Source organism: Colobus angolensis, unplaced genomic scaffold (assembly GCF_000951035.1).
Source record: "Colobus angolensis palliatus isolate OR3802 unplaced genomic scaffold, Cang.pa_1.0 Scaffold220, whole genome shotgun sequence".
NCBI classification, from domain to species: domain Eukaryota; kingdom Metazoa; phylum Chordata; class Mammalia; order Primates; family Cercopithecidae; genus Colobus; species Colobus angolensis.
Window position 1 is genome coordinate 1065715 of NW_012115378.1, and position 16085 is coordinate 1081799.

General features: G+C 42.4%; 1 protein-coding gene across 12 annotated transcripts in view; it reads left to right on the forward strand.

Annotated features, from left to right (window-relative positions):
- Positions 1 to 16085, forward strand: part of TPGS2 (tubulin polyglutamylase complex subunit 2) — a 48825-nt gene that overhangs the window by 11801 nt on the left and 20939 nt on the right. For 8 of the 12 annotated variants that reach the window (XM_011943657.1, XM_011943649.1, XM_011943661.1 and 5 more), the window contains 2 exons: positions 8134 to 8221; positions 10513 to 10641. In XM_011943657.1, coding sequence (XP_011799047.1) covers positions 8134 to 8221; positions 10513 to 10641 — 217 coding nt within the window. Of the gene's footprint in view, positions 1 to 8133; positions 8222 to 10512; positions 10661 to 16085 lie in introns of all 12 variants that reach the window. The other 4 variants (XM_011943660.1, XM_011943651.1, XM_011943654.1 and 1 more) reach the window with 4 other exon arrangements.

Here is a 16085-nt window from a genome sequence, read left to right on the forward strand (position 1 = left end):
GGCAGCTCAGTAACTGGGAGTTGATCCAAGACCTCAGCTCAGCAGCATCCCAACTCTTCTCGTTCAGCCCCCACCTCCATTTCCACTCACAGCCCATCATAGGAAAAGGGAATTCCAGAACACTGTCTATGAAACTCTTATTGGCTGATTCTGTCAACACCTGTTCCTGGTACTTCTGTGACTATGCCATTGTGGCCTCGTTGACGTTTTGTTTGTTATAAATAACAGTAAGAGACAAGATATGATGGAGGACATTCCTCTTGATTCTTTTTGGGCTTAAGTCAGCCCTTTAGGTATTAGTAGAACTGCCAGGCCGACACGGTGGCTCACACCTGTAATCCCAGCACTTTGGGAAGATGAGGCAGGCAGATCATGAGGTCAGGAGTTCGAGACCAGCCTGGCCAATATGGTGAAACCCCATCTCTACTAAAAATACAAAAATTAGCCAGGTGTGGTGGTGCACGCCTGTAGTCCTAGCTACTTGGGAGGTTGAGGCAGAAGAATCACTTGACCCCGGGAGGCAGAGGTTGTAGTGAGCTGAGATTGCGCCACTGCACTCCAGCCTGGGCGACAGAGCAAGACTCCGACTCAAAAAAAAAAACTGCCTTAGGGCTCTTTTGTGAGAGTCAGATCCTGGTGTTTTCATGTCTGCTGAGGACCTGCATTGAAAGATGAGAGGACAGGAATGCCTTGTCTAGGGTGGAACACTATTAAGTTTCTTTGGAATAAAGTGATTTCTGAGGCATATTCTTCTTTGTATCTTGTACCATACAGTCCTTAGAACTCTTTAAGGAGAAGACATTACCCATTTGTCCCAGTTTTACTTATACTGTAGTTTCTTCATTTGGAGCTGCTTTCCATAGCTGTGTTTCAGGGATAGAGTCTGCAGGGGATCTCTTGGGGTTTAATCTGCCTCCTGGACAATGCAACTGTATTGGGTTCCCTTTTAGCTTAGACTGACACTTAGGGAAATGCAGTTGTAGTGCTAGATAAATAGCAATCAGAGATCTAAAAGGATTAAGGGGTAAGCGTGAGAGAAAGAGATTTTTAACTGAGACAGTTAATGGAACATTTTCTTCAGACATATTCAGTTGGGAGAATACCTGTGAATGTACCTAAAATTATCAGATATATAGATTTGGAATTTTCCTTTGAGTTCTTTAGTTAAAGTATCTCAGATCTAAGTTCAAATATGCTAAATCTAATACACAAGCTAGGTGTGGTGGTGCACACCTGCAGTTGCAGCTGCTTGGGAGGCCAAGGTGGGAGGATTGCTTGAGGCCAGGAGTTCAAGAACAGCCTGGGCAACATAATGAGACAACTCTTCAACCCCTGTCTCTTAAAAAATAAATAAGTAATAAAAATTTTAAAAATAAGATGCTAACAGTATTAGGATCAGTAATGTAAAAACGTTTCTTTCACCTGAGTTCGGCATGTCGGGGCTTGTAAAGGCCTGTGGGATGCTTGGAAGATAGCCTTTGGGGTGTGTACTTTTGTTTTAAGATTCAGTTTTTATGTAACACTATTTTTTCTGGATTATGCTAAACAAAACAGTCAAAAAGGTGTATTGAAAATACAAAAAAAAAAAAAAGAATTTAAAAAAAGTCTTCTAGGACTTTACCACCTAGACATAACCATAGTTGGTGTATTTTTGGTTATGTGTGTGGGTGGAGGGTAGGCAATGGAATCCCTTACAAGTCCATGAATGGGAAGTGGTCCATGGACTCCTTGAAATGTATGTCAGATATGTTTTTTGGGGGAGGTGGGGGAAAAGGCCTTTTCAGATTCTCAAAGGGACTCATAACCCCAAAAGTTTAAAACAAGTTTTTGTACAATTTTTTAATTCAAAATGGGGCAATACTCGATGTGCTATTTTCTTACCTACTTTTGTCTCCTAAGCAGTGGAGGGTAGAAGTTTTGGACTGCTCTGAAACTCCCTTGTCTCACTTTCTCACCCTAGAGGTTAATAAAGAGCATGTTGCCACAGGAGCAGGCTTGATAAGCCAACCCTGCTGTGTGCCTGCTTCCAGAAGTGCTTGTACCAGAGAAGCAGGAGGATCCCAAGGGGCTGATAATTCCTGCTTCTCTAGAGAACTGACCCTAGAGATCCATCTCCTTGGAGACACCTCATTTAGAGCCCAACCTCCCTCTGGTGTACCTGGTAACCACAGCTGCATAAATACATTCAGATAAAGCCCCCTGAGAAGGGGCCCTCTGCCCCTTTGGGCAAATATAGCTCTGTGGGAAGCTCACAGATACATTATACTGTAAGGATATGGAAGCATTTTGATGTGGGAAAAACAGACTAGAGTAGAAGTCTTATGCCAGCTCTGGACCCTTGGCTAAGTCATGTAACTTCTCTGGATCTCATGTTCATCATGTATGAAATAAGTAATTTGAAATCAGTGTTACTGAAGGACTCGTCCAGCTGTAATCTAGGCTTTCATGATTCTGTACTACAAATCCAGTAAGAAAAGTTGACAACTGAAACCTAAATGATCATATACCTGCTGTAGTCCCCTGAGGTTGGAGGGAAATGTGAACAACCTTTTTCCATTTTTATATATTTCACCATTTTTTCTTCTTAAATACACAGTTTCAGTTTGCCTGCCTCTGTGCAGCTGTATGATTCATGTTCATTGTGGCTGCTACCTGCCTTTTGTCATGATGGTCCATAGTAAGGCCCAGTGCCTACACTGAGCTTTTCATCTTTCAGGCACCAGGAAAGCATCTGCCTCTTAGTTCTAATGGCATCCTGATGCCAGGAGAGTTCTGTTATTATTAAGCATTTCAGTGACATTTCATAGTTGCAGATGGCTTTACAGTTCTTGATTGGTTACACCCTCCAATCCCCAGATAAAAATTCAGTTTACTGATAGTGAAACCATGGTCCACAGAAACCAAACGATTTAGCAGAATATCTCCTTTTTTTCAGGCTCAGTTTTTCTACAGTCTACAGAGTGGGTTCTGAACCTTCTTGAAGAACTGTTCCTTACATGCCCCACTGTGAATTTATGATAAGCATTTCCAGTAGAAGAAATCACCCTGCGACACCATGTCACTAGCGACCCCCTCACCTCATGCTCTTATTCTGCCTGGGAGATTCTCTATGTTCTCCACCAGTCAACCCTTCTCTCTAGCACTTCACTTCTTTCTGCTGGCAGCTTCCCCATAGGGGCGTCCCATCTCCTTAAAATTAAAAACAAAAAACCTTCAATGTATGTCTCCTTCTAGCTATTTAGCTATTTGCTCCTTTTCATGCCAAGTGTGTAGAAAAATTGTCTACACCAGGGGTTGGGAAATGTTTTCTTTAGAGGACCAGATAGTTTATGCTCTGGTGTTACAGTCTCTGTCACAGCTACTCATTTCTGCCATTGTAGCTGTGAAAGCAGCCATCAGAAGTACTGATATGCATGAGTGTGACTGTGTTCAAATGAAACATTTTTACAAAAACAGGTGACAGGGTAGATCCAGTGGCCATAGTTTACGAATTACCATCCTTCCTTCATTTCTCAATTATTCATCCTGCCACAGCCTCTCTTTAGTCACCACCATTCTTGGATACCATTCTGTCAAAATCACTAGGACCTCTCCATGGCTAAAGACTGACTTCATCTCACTTGGTATCGCTCCTGCATGCCTCCCAGTTAGCCAGTCCCTTCTCTGCTAGCCTCTCCTCCCTTGGATGCAGAAGCACAACTCTGATTCTTTCCTTCCTCGCAGACTTTTCCCTCCTAGTTCTCTTTGCCCCTTCAGCTCCACAACACTTACCTGTTCACCATTTGTCTCTATATAAACGGGAATATGTTTGACTTAAGGAAAGATAAACTAGCAATAGCTTAAGCAAATAGGAATTGATACTTTTCATGTAACAAGTCCTGAGGTAGACAGTTGCAGTTGGTTCATCAGCCTTGATAATGTTAAGCTGTTATCTCTGTAATTCTTTTGTCCTTTTTCTTTATGGTACCTCTGAGTAGAAGAAACACACACTGTTTTTCCCCTCCTGTTATTCCGCAACAATCAACACAGAAAATTTCCATGACCAAATGTGTGTGTGTTGCAAGGGGGAGTTCTCAAACACATCAACAAGCAATCAGTTCTGCAGTGAATGCCAGCTGGGTGTCCTCCAATTCAATTCCGACACTGTCTCCCTGGAGATAGTGTCAGATCCCGTAGGTTAAGGGCTCAGTCTCACAGGACTGCCCCTCACTTCCAATGCCAACTGCAAGTCCCAGGTTGTTTTACCTGTGCTGCTGACCCACCAGCTATAAATTGGGGTTCCCATGACCCCCTCCTCAGGTTCAGTTAATTTGCTGGAGTGGCTCACAGAACTCAGAGGAACACTTACTTAACATTTACAGGTTTATTACAAAGGAAACAGATGAAGAGATGCACAGGGCAAGGTGTGGTGGGAGGGCGGGGAACTTCCCTGCCATCCGAGAGCATGCCACCCTACAGGAACTTCCATGTGCTCAGCTGTCTGGAAGCTCTTCAAACTCTGTCTTTTGCCATTTTATGGAAGATTCATTATGTAGACATGATTGATTAAACCATTGGCCATTGATGATCAACTTACCCTTCAGCCCCTCTTCCCTCCCTGAGGTTAGGGGGTGGGGCTGAAAGTTCCAACCCACTCCCTGCCTTGGTTGTTCTGGTGATAATCCCCCATCCTTCAGCTACCTTGGAGATGCCAGTCATTTGTGAACTCTTTAGCACACAAAAAGATATCACTTTGGAGATTCCAAGGATTTTAGAAATTGTATGCCAGGAATCTGGGACAGAGACCAAATATATATTTCACGATATCATAGTGGCAAAATAACTGCTAAAGTCTCAGCTCTCATTTCCAAGCTCAAAAAACAAAAAAGAGGTAAGGGATGTTACTAGGCACATCTGTCACCTTTTAACAGGACAGTGAAAGTTTTCTTAGAAACCTTGTCTTTTGGACTTGTGTTTACATTTTAATGTCCAGCACTAATTGCAGGAGATTCTGCAACCTAAGCAAAACAAAAGCGTTCAGTTAACGAAGCCCTCCACCTCTCCTAAGGTGGAAGTTTGAGAATATATTCAGGAATTCTCTTGGGGATCTCACACCATCCCTCCACAGTTCATCCAGGTTTTCCTCCACTTCATGGAATGTCCTCCCTGAGAAGAGTTTCAGGAGGTGCCGTTGCGCTCACCGCCACAATTTCCAGCAATGATCTCATGCTTCTTGATGGATGTCCTGGGCAGCTCTTCACCTACCCTGGTTGCAGACCAGCCAGAGAGCCAGCTCAGCATGGACCAGCACCTACAGAAACATTGATTTCTGTCCTGTGGCCCCTATGCTGACCTGATCCTGCATCTGCTCCCAAGTTGGGAAGTGGCCTCTAAAAGTAAGGGGAACAATGGGGTGCAGGATTGTCCAGGAGTAGAAAAGGTGAGTAGAAGGCAATGGACAGCCCATAGCCCTTCCCTTAAGGCCCAGTGCTATTGATTTTCTGGAGTCTTGTTGATAGCTCCCAAAACAAAAAAATGGCTCAGGTCCTTCATCCAATGAAGGAGTAACAGAGCTTGTGGTGGACTCTTTCTAAAGTAGCTTAAAGAAACCATTGTAGATTGTCTCAGGAGAATAAAGACAGATTAAAAATTAGGAACTATGTGACAGAATCACCATTGGGCTAGAGATTGCAGATACCATCTTGATGCAATCAGCTGTTATTTCAGACACCAGTTGGTGTTATTCTTCCTTGTTGGCTTTCTCCCCAGACCCTCCCTCCAATCCTGATAATACCCTTGTCCATTCACTTTCTGCCAGTCTTCCTCCTCCCCACCCTCCTATTACAGCCCCCAAAATATAGACTGAGCATGAATCTGTGCAGGAAGAAGCCCTCTGATGTGGGCAGATTGCCCCCTGTGGAAAAGCAAACTCTTCAGGTTGGTTAGAAGAGAAATTTTAAAACGGCAGTAACTGAGTCACTGGCCAGAAAAAAAAAATGGTGAAATACGTTAAAATTAGGAGAGGTTGTTTACATTTCTCTCCATCCTGAAAGGACTAAAGCAGGTATGTGGTCATTTAAGTTTTGGTTGTGAACCTTTCTTCCTGGATTTGCCCCACTTGGAAGAGCTACATGCAATAGGAAGGCTGGAGCACTGCAGACCCAGCAACTGTCCCAGGGGTGCTTGGGGCAGAAGGGTCTGTAGGAAAGAGCAGCAGAGCCAAGGCCGCTAGTCATTTAAATTAGAATGACAGTGAGGGATTGATGTTTTTCATGAAGTTGGTTTACTTGAAAATTTTTATGTATATTAGTATGTGAAATGTGTATTAAATATTGAATTTCACAGATTTTTTTCTATTTGTATGAATTTTGAATAATTGTAAAAATTTCTGGTATAAAATAATACCAAAATCTCTTTCTTGGGTGAAATAAATACCATAACAAATGTTATAATTACTATTACTGAAATTATTCAGCCTGACTTACATATGAACAATGCCAAATAGTCCACCAGCCCTCAGCCTGGATCTCATGGAATCCCGATTAAGAAAGGCTGACAGACAGTAGTTTCCTCGTCTTCACCACTAGGTGGCACTAGTGATCAAAATGTCAGAGGGATGCTGGCCTTTTGGAGTGACAAGAGGAGCAAGGACCTCGTCAGAACACTGGTAACTGTAGGCTTCGTGTACCAGGGTTTTAGGGGTGGGAGAAAGGCATTCTGCAAGTGCATTTTTTCTGCTGAAAGCACAGATAATGTGGCCACACAGGAGGCAATAGGAGCAAGCCCCTGACTCCGAATAGTAGGAAAACAAATTAGTCCAAGGAGTCTGAGAGTCTCTTAAATTTCACATCTGTGACTGGGTACTAAATAGTGGACACAGAAAAAACAAAACTTGATCAGAACATACATTTTAGTTCATAAATAAAGGAAATTTAAAACATGTTTCATTAAAATGACAGCTGTTGTCCATTTAATAATCTAAAAACGCTGCTTAAAATCTCTGGCAAGCTTGAAGCTTTCTCTTTATCTATAGTTCCTGAAGATGCTGTGGCTGTGAATAATAATAATTTCCTAGTCTCCTCTCTTCCTGTCAAACTCACACCCCCTCGTACTGCCAGTGTTCTGTATATTAAGTCTTAGAGTTTATTCTTGAACATAGATTCACAGAGTGACATGTTCAAGGTCACTCAGCTGCTGGCAGAGTTGGGAAGTGAACTCAGATCATCCTACATGATGCTTTCCCACACGTTGGGTACCTAGAACTGACTGACAGGATGACCTAATGCAATCCTGACATAAGCAGTTGTCAGTATCACATCTCAGAAGGGTCCAATAAGCCACAAGCTTGGATAGTTATTAACATGTTGCCTCTTTGCCTCTATAACTACATCAAGAAGTCACTCTACGGGGCCTAGGAAATGAATTGGAGAACTCATCCTTTGCACACTCCAGGGATTTGAGTTGGCTAGGGAAGACTGGTCATACATACACACAGATGTGAGTTACTTAGAATATAGGGCTTGTTCCTGGTATCTCCTGAAAGGATACTAAGCTCCTTCTTTGTTCTCTCCGCCAACAGTTTGGATGATTTCTTAGCCAGCAGTTTTGGATGATTTCGTATCCATGGATATGTGAAATATTTGAGTATATATGGTTACCTTCTAAGAGCTGTCAGAACTTAGACATTGCATAAGTTTTCTGGGAATGATATACTCTTCACTTTTAAGATGCTCTTATTTGTCCAATAATTTGTTTCAGAAAATAATATATGAGCATGGGTCTGAAATATATGGCATTGATTGCTTTGCTTGAACATTGTCAGACTTTACCTAGGACTTCCCCTCTCACCATGTTCCCCTGTCTCCTCTTCAGCTTGATCCCTTTGAGCTCCGTTGCCAGGTGGCTGCCCATTGAGGCATAATCATGGCAGAGCAGATACCTGGTTTGCTTTAGCTGCTGAAGAAAAAAAAAGGCAAACTGGAACTCTGCTTGCAGGACCCCAGTGCCTCTCTAATAGAGTTTTGTAGGTAACTATCAGAGCCTTCCTATTTCAGGGACCTATAACATGGTAAACATGTCTCCAATGCCTTGAGGCATAGCCCTGTAGCCTCTTTCCCAGCCCTGACCTGACACTTAGCTGCTTTATGATTCTAGAAGAATAACTGTGTGATGCCTGAAGATGTGAAGAACTTTTACCTGATGACCGATGGCTTCCACATGACATGGAGTGTGAAGTTGGATGGTGAGTCAGTCTCCTTGCTATAGGGGAACATTTCCCTGGCTGAGAGATTGAATGGGACAACTCTGAGGGCCCTTTGATTTTTGAGTCTTTGAATCTGGATGGTTTTCATGGGTACTCCTCAAGCGCCATGTCCAGAAGCTGTGATTATGTCCCAAAACTAACAGATACCATCATTGCTTCACCCACCACAAACCCCACGACAGTCTAGCAGTATGGAACTGGAAGTTCAATGTAGAGTCTACCTATAGGAATAGGGTGGAGAAAATCATTAATCACTACATAAAAAACCCTAGCCACCTCAAACGTAAAGCCTCAGAAGATTCCACCTTGGAGCAAACCCCTCAGGGTAGGCTGCATTGACAGTTTCTAGTGTTTATGATGGGGGCCACTTAATCTCTTTCAGGCTCCTTCCTTTATTCCCACCATCATAAAGAACTCAGGGCCCTAACCCTCAAACCAGAATCTTTGCTTCTCTCCTTCACATCACCTCAGCCTAAGTCACCAGCTATCTCAGTTCACAGGCTGCCATCTTTATCCTTTAATGTGTCTAGGACAAAACGTGTGTGAGGATGTGGGAACTCACAAGTTTGTACATGTCAGATTGTTAAGTACTACGTAGGCATGAAAGGCAGTGCTGAACATTTAGGTGAAAACTCTTGAAAACATTTCATAGGCTAGAAAGCCCTGTCCAGCCACAGGAGCCCAGCCCATTCCTGGCACAGATTCCCCAGTCCCTCCCCTCCAGTCCATTATTGTCTCTGACTCCAACCAAATCTACTTTGGCCTTGGGAAGTACCTTACATTTCCCCACTGTGACTTCTGTTGCACTGCATATCTACAGAGCAGACTTCTCCCCTTCGTTGCCTCGGCCTTCTGCCTACACACCTGAGTTCCCTGTTTGGGTGATTTCCAAAGCCTTCCTGTCTGTCTTGCCCTGCTAGGAGGTACTTTTTTTTTTTTTTTGAGATGGAGTCTCCCTCTGTTGCCCAAGCTGGAGTGCAGTGGTGCGATCTCTGCTCACTGCAACCTCCGCCTCCTGGGTTCAAGAGATTCTCCTGCCTCAACCTCCTGAGTAGCCGGGATTACAGACATGTGCCACCACACCTGGCTAATTTTTGAATTTTTAGTAGAGACAGGGTTTCACCATGTTGGTCAGACGGGTCTTGAACTCCTGAACTCATGATCTGCCCACCTCGGCCTCCCAAAGTGCTGGGATTACAGGTGTGAGGCACCGTGCCCAGCCTGAGGTACTTTTTTATACCTTGCTAGTGAATATTGAACATTAGCTTTTATCTTAGAATCATTTCCTCCTATGGCTTAGAAACCATCTTTGTCACCAGCATCAGAACATGGCTGTGGCTTTTGGTATCTGGAGCAACACAGAGGGGACAGAGACTAAACCAACTGGTGGACTCTCCCTGGCCCACATCCCTGAAACAGGCTAGCCCCTTCACAAGCCTGCTTCAGAGAATAAAAATTTTATGAATGAGTCCCAGTTCATTGTTGTAAAACCTTCTCTAATTTAATCTCCCCAAGCCCAGTCCTCTTACCCCATTACCATAACCATTATATACTGAACAGCCTAAGTCAGTGACAGAAAAGGCAACAGAGGCATCTTCTGCTGTTTGCCTGTTTAGTGGTCTTTTCTTCTTAGACATTCCGTGGTCTATACACAGGTTGTTTTATTGCTTTAAGCCATTCCAGTTTTTTCAGCAGTCAAATACAGAAAATAGCAGCTTCCTAGTCCGTATGTACACCCTAATCACAGAAGACTAGAACCAAGCAAGAAGGCTGCCAAATTCTTATCACTGAGTAAGGGAAAATGATAAAGAGAAGGGAGGAAATTTTTTATCATGAAAGCTTATAACAAGAAGAATGGAAGGGGTCCATTATATAATCAAAGCTATTACTCCTTCAGAAAATGTTTATGCAGAATACTTGCTAAACAAAGGAGAAAGGAAGCAAAAACATTTTAAAGTCTTTTACCCTTCAGATGTCCCTAAGCTCAGATTTCCCAGTTCTTTGTTGGTATTCCTTTTGAAAATTTTCTTCAACTCTACCCTAATACAATGGGGGCTCTTCATCACCCGTGGCCCCCACTTCCTTTTTTGTATGAAAGGTTGGTACTTTGGAATATGCAGTGAATAATCCTCTTCTTCCCACCTTCCATCAGATTCCTCAGCCATGGGGCCAAACAATACCTGGGCTTAGGTTATTCAAGCAGAATCTCGTGATAACCATTGTAACTAGGCTGTTACTCCATGTAATTCTCCTTACGCATGTTCCCCTAGAGCACATCATTCCACTGGGCAGCATGGCAATTAACAGCATCTCAAAACTGACTCAGCTCACCCAGTCTTCCATGTATTCACTTCCTAATGCACCCACTCTGGCAGACCTGGAGGACGATACACATGAAGGTAGGAAGAAGATGCCAGGGTTGGTATCTTTGTTTTGTTTCCAGCATCCAGCTCCATGCCTGGCACATAGTAGGTACTTAATGAATCTTGGTGCATGAATGGCACATAGTAGGTACTTAAAGAATCTTGGTGTATGAATGAATGTTAAAGATTAAACTTCATTCAACATTTCAGTATCAGGAGGATTCAGAGAACACAGCAATCTAAATGCAGATCCTTTCCTCTCCATTCTTACCTCCAATCTCTTTGCCACTTCTCAGTGAAATGGCTCAAAAGTCAAGTGGCTGCTAAAACCTAGGAGGCAGAGGTTTTAGCTGCTTATACCTCACTTATACCTCACTTATAGGTATAAGTGAGGACTTAGAGTTGTTTTAGTCGTATATAACAGATGTAGTTACAATGTTTAAATAGCAATTTATTTTTCTCATAACAAGATATCTGGAACTAGGCTGATGTAGCTGCTTGAGAAAGTCAATGATAAAGTCTCCCTCTGGCACTGTGCTGCACCAGCCTTTGGATTTGGTTTTCATCCTCATGGTTGAGGAAGGTGGGCTTTTCCTGTCAGGAAAAAGACGAGTAAAAGGCAAAGGGCAAAATACCTGGCTGTTTGCAGAATCTCTCCCTTTTGATCAAGAAAACAATAGTTTTCTCCATAGCACCTCCTGATAGCTATTAGAAGAGTCAAATGGCAACCCAGGTTGCCAGGGGTCTGAGAAGGTAAATACTTTTAGTTGTACAGTATGGCTTCCTTGAACAGAACTGGGCTTTCATTAAGAAAAAAAGGAGGAACAAACAGTGAATAGTCAACTAATGTCTCCAATACTGACCTTGGGGTTCACTAAGCCCTGGCAGAGAAAATTGGTGTAAGGCTTTCTCCTCTGATTGGATGAGCAATTGAAGAATAGTACCAGAGGAGTTCAGGGGCAGAGGCTGGACAGTGATGGGTCCTGGAAAGAGCCTGTCACACAAAGATTTGTGGAATCTCCAGGGGTAGGAAAAAAGGTCTCACTGTCTTTATATGTGTGGGGTGGGCTTCTCTAAAAAGGTGAAGAAGTAGTCAAATAGGTGGGCTAAGTCTTCCCTGCTCTTGAGGCTGGAAGAGAAGTGGTAGAGTAGATAACAGAGAGGCTTCCTGGGATCACATTGTTCCACATACAATTGGAGATAAAAACCACTTGGCCTTCTGACACCTGCTAGATTCATGCATTTTAGGATAGCGCAACAAGTATACCTAAGTCTCATTAAACCTAAATGGAAAAACAGTGGCTTTTCTCAGGGGACTCAGCAGTCAGAGAGAGGATGATCAGGAAAAAATAGAATACACAATCAGCCGGGTGCAGTGGTATAAGCCTATATTCCTAGCTACCTGTAAGGCTGAGGCAAGAGGATCACTGGATCCCAGGAGATTGAGGCTGTAGTGTGCTATCATCACATCTGTAAATCACCACTGATTGCTTGAGCCCACGAATTTGAGGCTGTAGCATGCTGTGATCACACCTGTGAATAGCCACCATTCTATCTTGGGCAAAATAGTGAGATCCCATCACTATTTTAAAAAAAATATACAACCAGAGAAATAAAACTGCTAGAGGACACAGATAAAAATATAAATAAGAACAAGAATACTTAAGGAGATTTAAGACAACATAAAGTGTTCTATGGATAAAAACAAAGATTATCAAACAATTGACTACATGAATTGAAGAAGAGTATATGTATTTTATTGAGACCTGAGTTAGCCTGAAAAATCAAGTGCAAGAATATCTTAAAGCATAGATGAATAAATTTAAAAGAGGGGAATTATGAGGGAAAAGGTAGGAATTAAGAGAAGTGGAAAATAGATTCATGATACTTTCCATTGGAATTATAGGTGCTCAAAAAAGAGAGAACAGATGGAAAGGCAGTAAATACATACTAATAAAAAAAACCTCTCTGCAGATGGAAAGGGCTCACCTAGACCCAAGTTGAGCAGATGAGAAAACACAGACACCTATGCATATCCTGATATGGAGAAAATTACAAGCTTCTAGGCAAAAATAACAAATTACTTGTGAGGGAATAATAAGCAGACTGACATTAACTCAGCAGATGAGGACACACAACCCCATGAATGAGAACCAGCACAGAGAACAGGTAACACATCAGCAGTGGTTACCAGAGGCTTGGGGTGGGGAGACTGGACAAGGAAAGGGGAAACGTTGGTCAACAGGCACAGTTTCAGTGAGACCGGAGGAATAAGTTCTGGTGATCTATTGCACAGCATAATGACTATAGCTAATAATGTGTATTTCAAAATAGCTAAAAGAAAGGATTTTAAATGTTCTCACCACAAAGAAATGATAAATACTAGTGGTGGGTATGCTAATTAGCCCAATGTGATCTTTCAACAATGCATAGACGTCTTAAAATAGCATGTTGTTCTCCATCAATATATACAATTATTATTTGTCAATTAAAAATAAAACTTAAAAAAAAATTAATTAAGAAAAAGAGGGCCAGGTGCGGTAGCTCACACCTGCAATCCCAGCACTTTGGGAGGCCAAGGTGGGCAAATCATGAGGTCAGGAGATCAAGACCATCCTGGCCAACATGGTAAAACCCCGATTCTACTGAATATACAAAAATTAGCCAGGTGTGGTGGCATGCACCTGTAATGCCAGCTACTCGGGAGGCAGAGGTTGCAGTGAGCCAAGATCATGCCACTGCACTCCAGCCCGGCAACAGAGCAAGACTCCATCTCAAAAAAAAAAAAAAAAAGCAAAAGAGATCCATTGGTACTACTAAGAGTGACATCATTAGATACGGAGTACAAAACGATAGGCTTATATGCCCCCATGGAGGTAAAACCAAACTAAAATTTCAGGGAGGAACTGAAAAAAAACAGTGACATTGTAGATTTGAAGAAAAAAAAAATTCAAATATTGACATTGGGTTTATAATATGGAAGAATCTCTTTTACCAGAGCAAGGCTTCTGCAGATAATACTCTGCACTCTGGAAGCAGTTTAAAAACATGTGTCTTAAAGGACTGGAGAGTAGTCAAAAGCAGGCAGAAGCTGAAGTGGTGTCTACAGTTGGCAGAAAGGAGCCACATTGAGTTTTCTGTTCTTACAACTTTTCACCTAAGGGCAGACAGACCTCAGTCAGCACCAGGCAGGGCTGCTAAAACTTGGTGGGAACATATCTACTGGACTTTTTATTTCATCCAAGATGGAGTAACAGAACAGATTTATCTACCCACCTGGAGCAACAGTGACAGAGAACACAGACAAAATACATAAAACAGTGATTTTCAAGCACTGGCAATCAGGCAACAAAGGACAGTGAGCCCTGAGAGATGGGAAACAAATAAGGTGAGCCCTACAATTTCCCTAAAGAGAGATTCCAGTCCACAAGCATAAAGAGGGAGACCTGGACGGGCACGGTGGCTCACACTTGTAATCCTAGCACTTTGGGAGGCCAAGGCGGGCGGATCACCAGGTCAGGAGACCGAGACCATCCTGGCCAACACGGTGAAACCCCATCTCTATGAAAAATACAAAAATTAGCTGGGCATGGTGGCATGTGCCTGCAATCCCAGCTACTCGGGAGGCTGAGGCAGGAGAATCGCTTGAACCAGGGAGTTGGAGGTTGTAGTGAGCTGAGATCATGCCACTGCACTCCAGCCTGGCGACAGAGCAAGGCTCCCTCTCTAAATAAATAAATAAATAAAGAGACCCAGGCAGGAGCCACAGCACTCCCTGAGTTAGAAGACAGAGCTGAGAGTCTAGACATCTAGAGTTCACAGGACTAAGTAACAGATAGGTGAATGCTGCATAAAGGGAAAACCCCAGAGATCTGCAGTATTTGGAAAAGAACTGATAAGCACATGTATGCGAAGAAACTGTCCAAGGCCAGAGAACAGAACCACTCATGGTGATCAGGAGGAATAATGCCCAGTACTCACACAGGACCAGGAATAGTGCCTGCGTCAGCCAGACAGGCTAAAACACCTCATGATTTGGACAGCATTAGATAGAGTGCTCAAAAGAATGTTGCCAGAGCAATGGAAAATAATTAGCCCTAAGTAAATACTGCCCTAGTCCTGCCTGACAGATCTTAAGAGGGGTTTCTTGTTATCATTTGTGTTTCTTGATTACACCTGTAATCCCAGCACTTTAGGGGGCCAAGGCCAGAGGATCACTAGAGCCCAGGAATTTGAGATCAGCCTAGGCACTATAGTGAAACTCCATCTCTACAACAAATTTAAAAATTACCCAGGTGTGGTGGCCACGCCTGTGGTCCCCAGCTACTTGGGAGTGTGAGGCAGAAGGATTGCTTGAACTCAGGAGGTCAAGGCTAAGACGGAGGAGGGCTAAAGTATCTGTTTCCAAGTAACTTAACTGTGTCAGAGAACAAAGCTCAAGAATATTTACAGAAATATAAAAATATCCAACACTCAGCAATGCATATATAGTAATAGTTACTATAACTATACTCTGTGTCAAAAAAATAAGAACAGACATGGAAGATACATGTGTGTATGTATTTGTATGTGTATATAGAGAGAATATATATATACCCCCAAATTATATGTATATAATGTTATGTATTATATATGGAATATATATATATCCATCCCAAATTTAACTTTTAGAGATGGAAACCAGTTTCTGATATGAAAAATGCAGTGGATTGGATTATTAGTGGCTAAGACATTGCAGAAGAAAAGACTAGAGAACTTCAACACATAATAGAAGCTACCTAAAGTTACACAGAAAAAAAAAGTATTTATAATGAAAAGAGTATCAGTGACCTGAGGCATAACACATGGTATAACGTATGTGTAATTGAAGTCTTTGAGAAGAGGGGTCAGGGGCTAGAAAATAGTTGAAGAAATAATGGCTCAAAAGCTTACCAATTTCATGGTAACTATAAATCAACATATTCAATAACCTCCATAAGCAAGGAACAAGAAACATAAATGGTAACAAGAAACACCATAATCAGATTTTTCAAAATCAAAGATAAAGAGAAAATCATAAATGCAGCCAAAAGGAAAAGACAAATTACATACAAAAGAACAAAGATACGGATAACAGCATATTTCTCCTTAAAAGCAATTCAAGTGAGATCAAATACTCAAAGGAAAAAATAGGTTGGTCAGTGGTTCACACCTGCAATCCCAGCATTTTAGGAGGCCGAGGCCAGAGGATCACTAGAGCCTAGGAGTTTGAGATCAGCCTAGACACCATAGCGAAACTCCATCTCTACAAAAAATTTAAAAATTACCCAGGTGTGGTGGCCACGCCTGTGGTCCCCAGCTACTTGGGAGTCTGAGGCAGGAGGATTGTTTGAACCCAGGAGGTCAAGGCTACAATGAACCATGTTCACATGCCACTGCACTCCAGCCCAGGTGACAGAGTGAAGACCCTGTCTCAAAAAAAAAAAAAAAAATTAAATTAA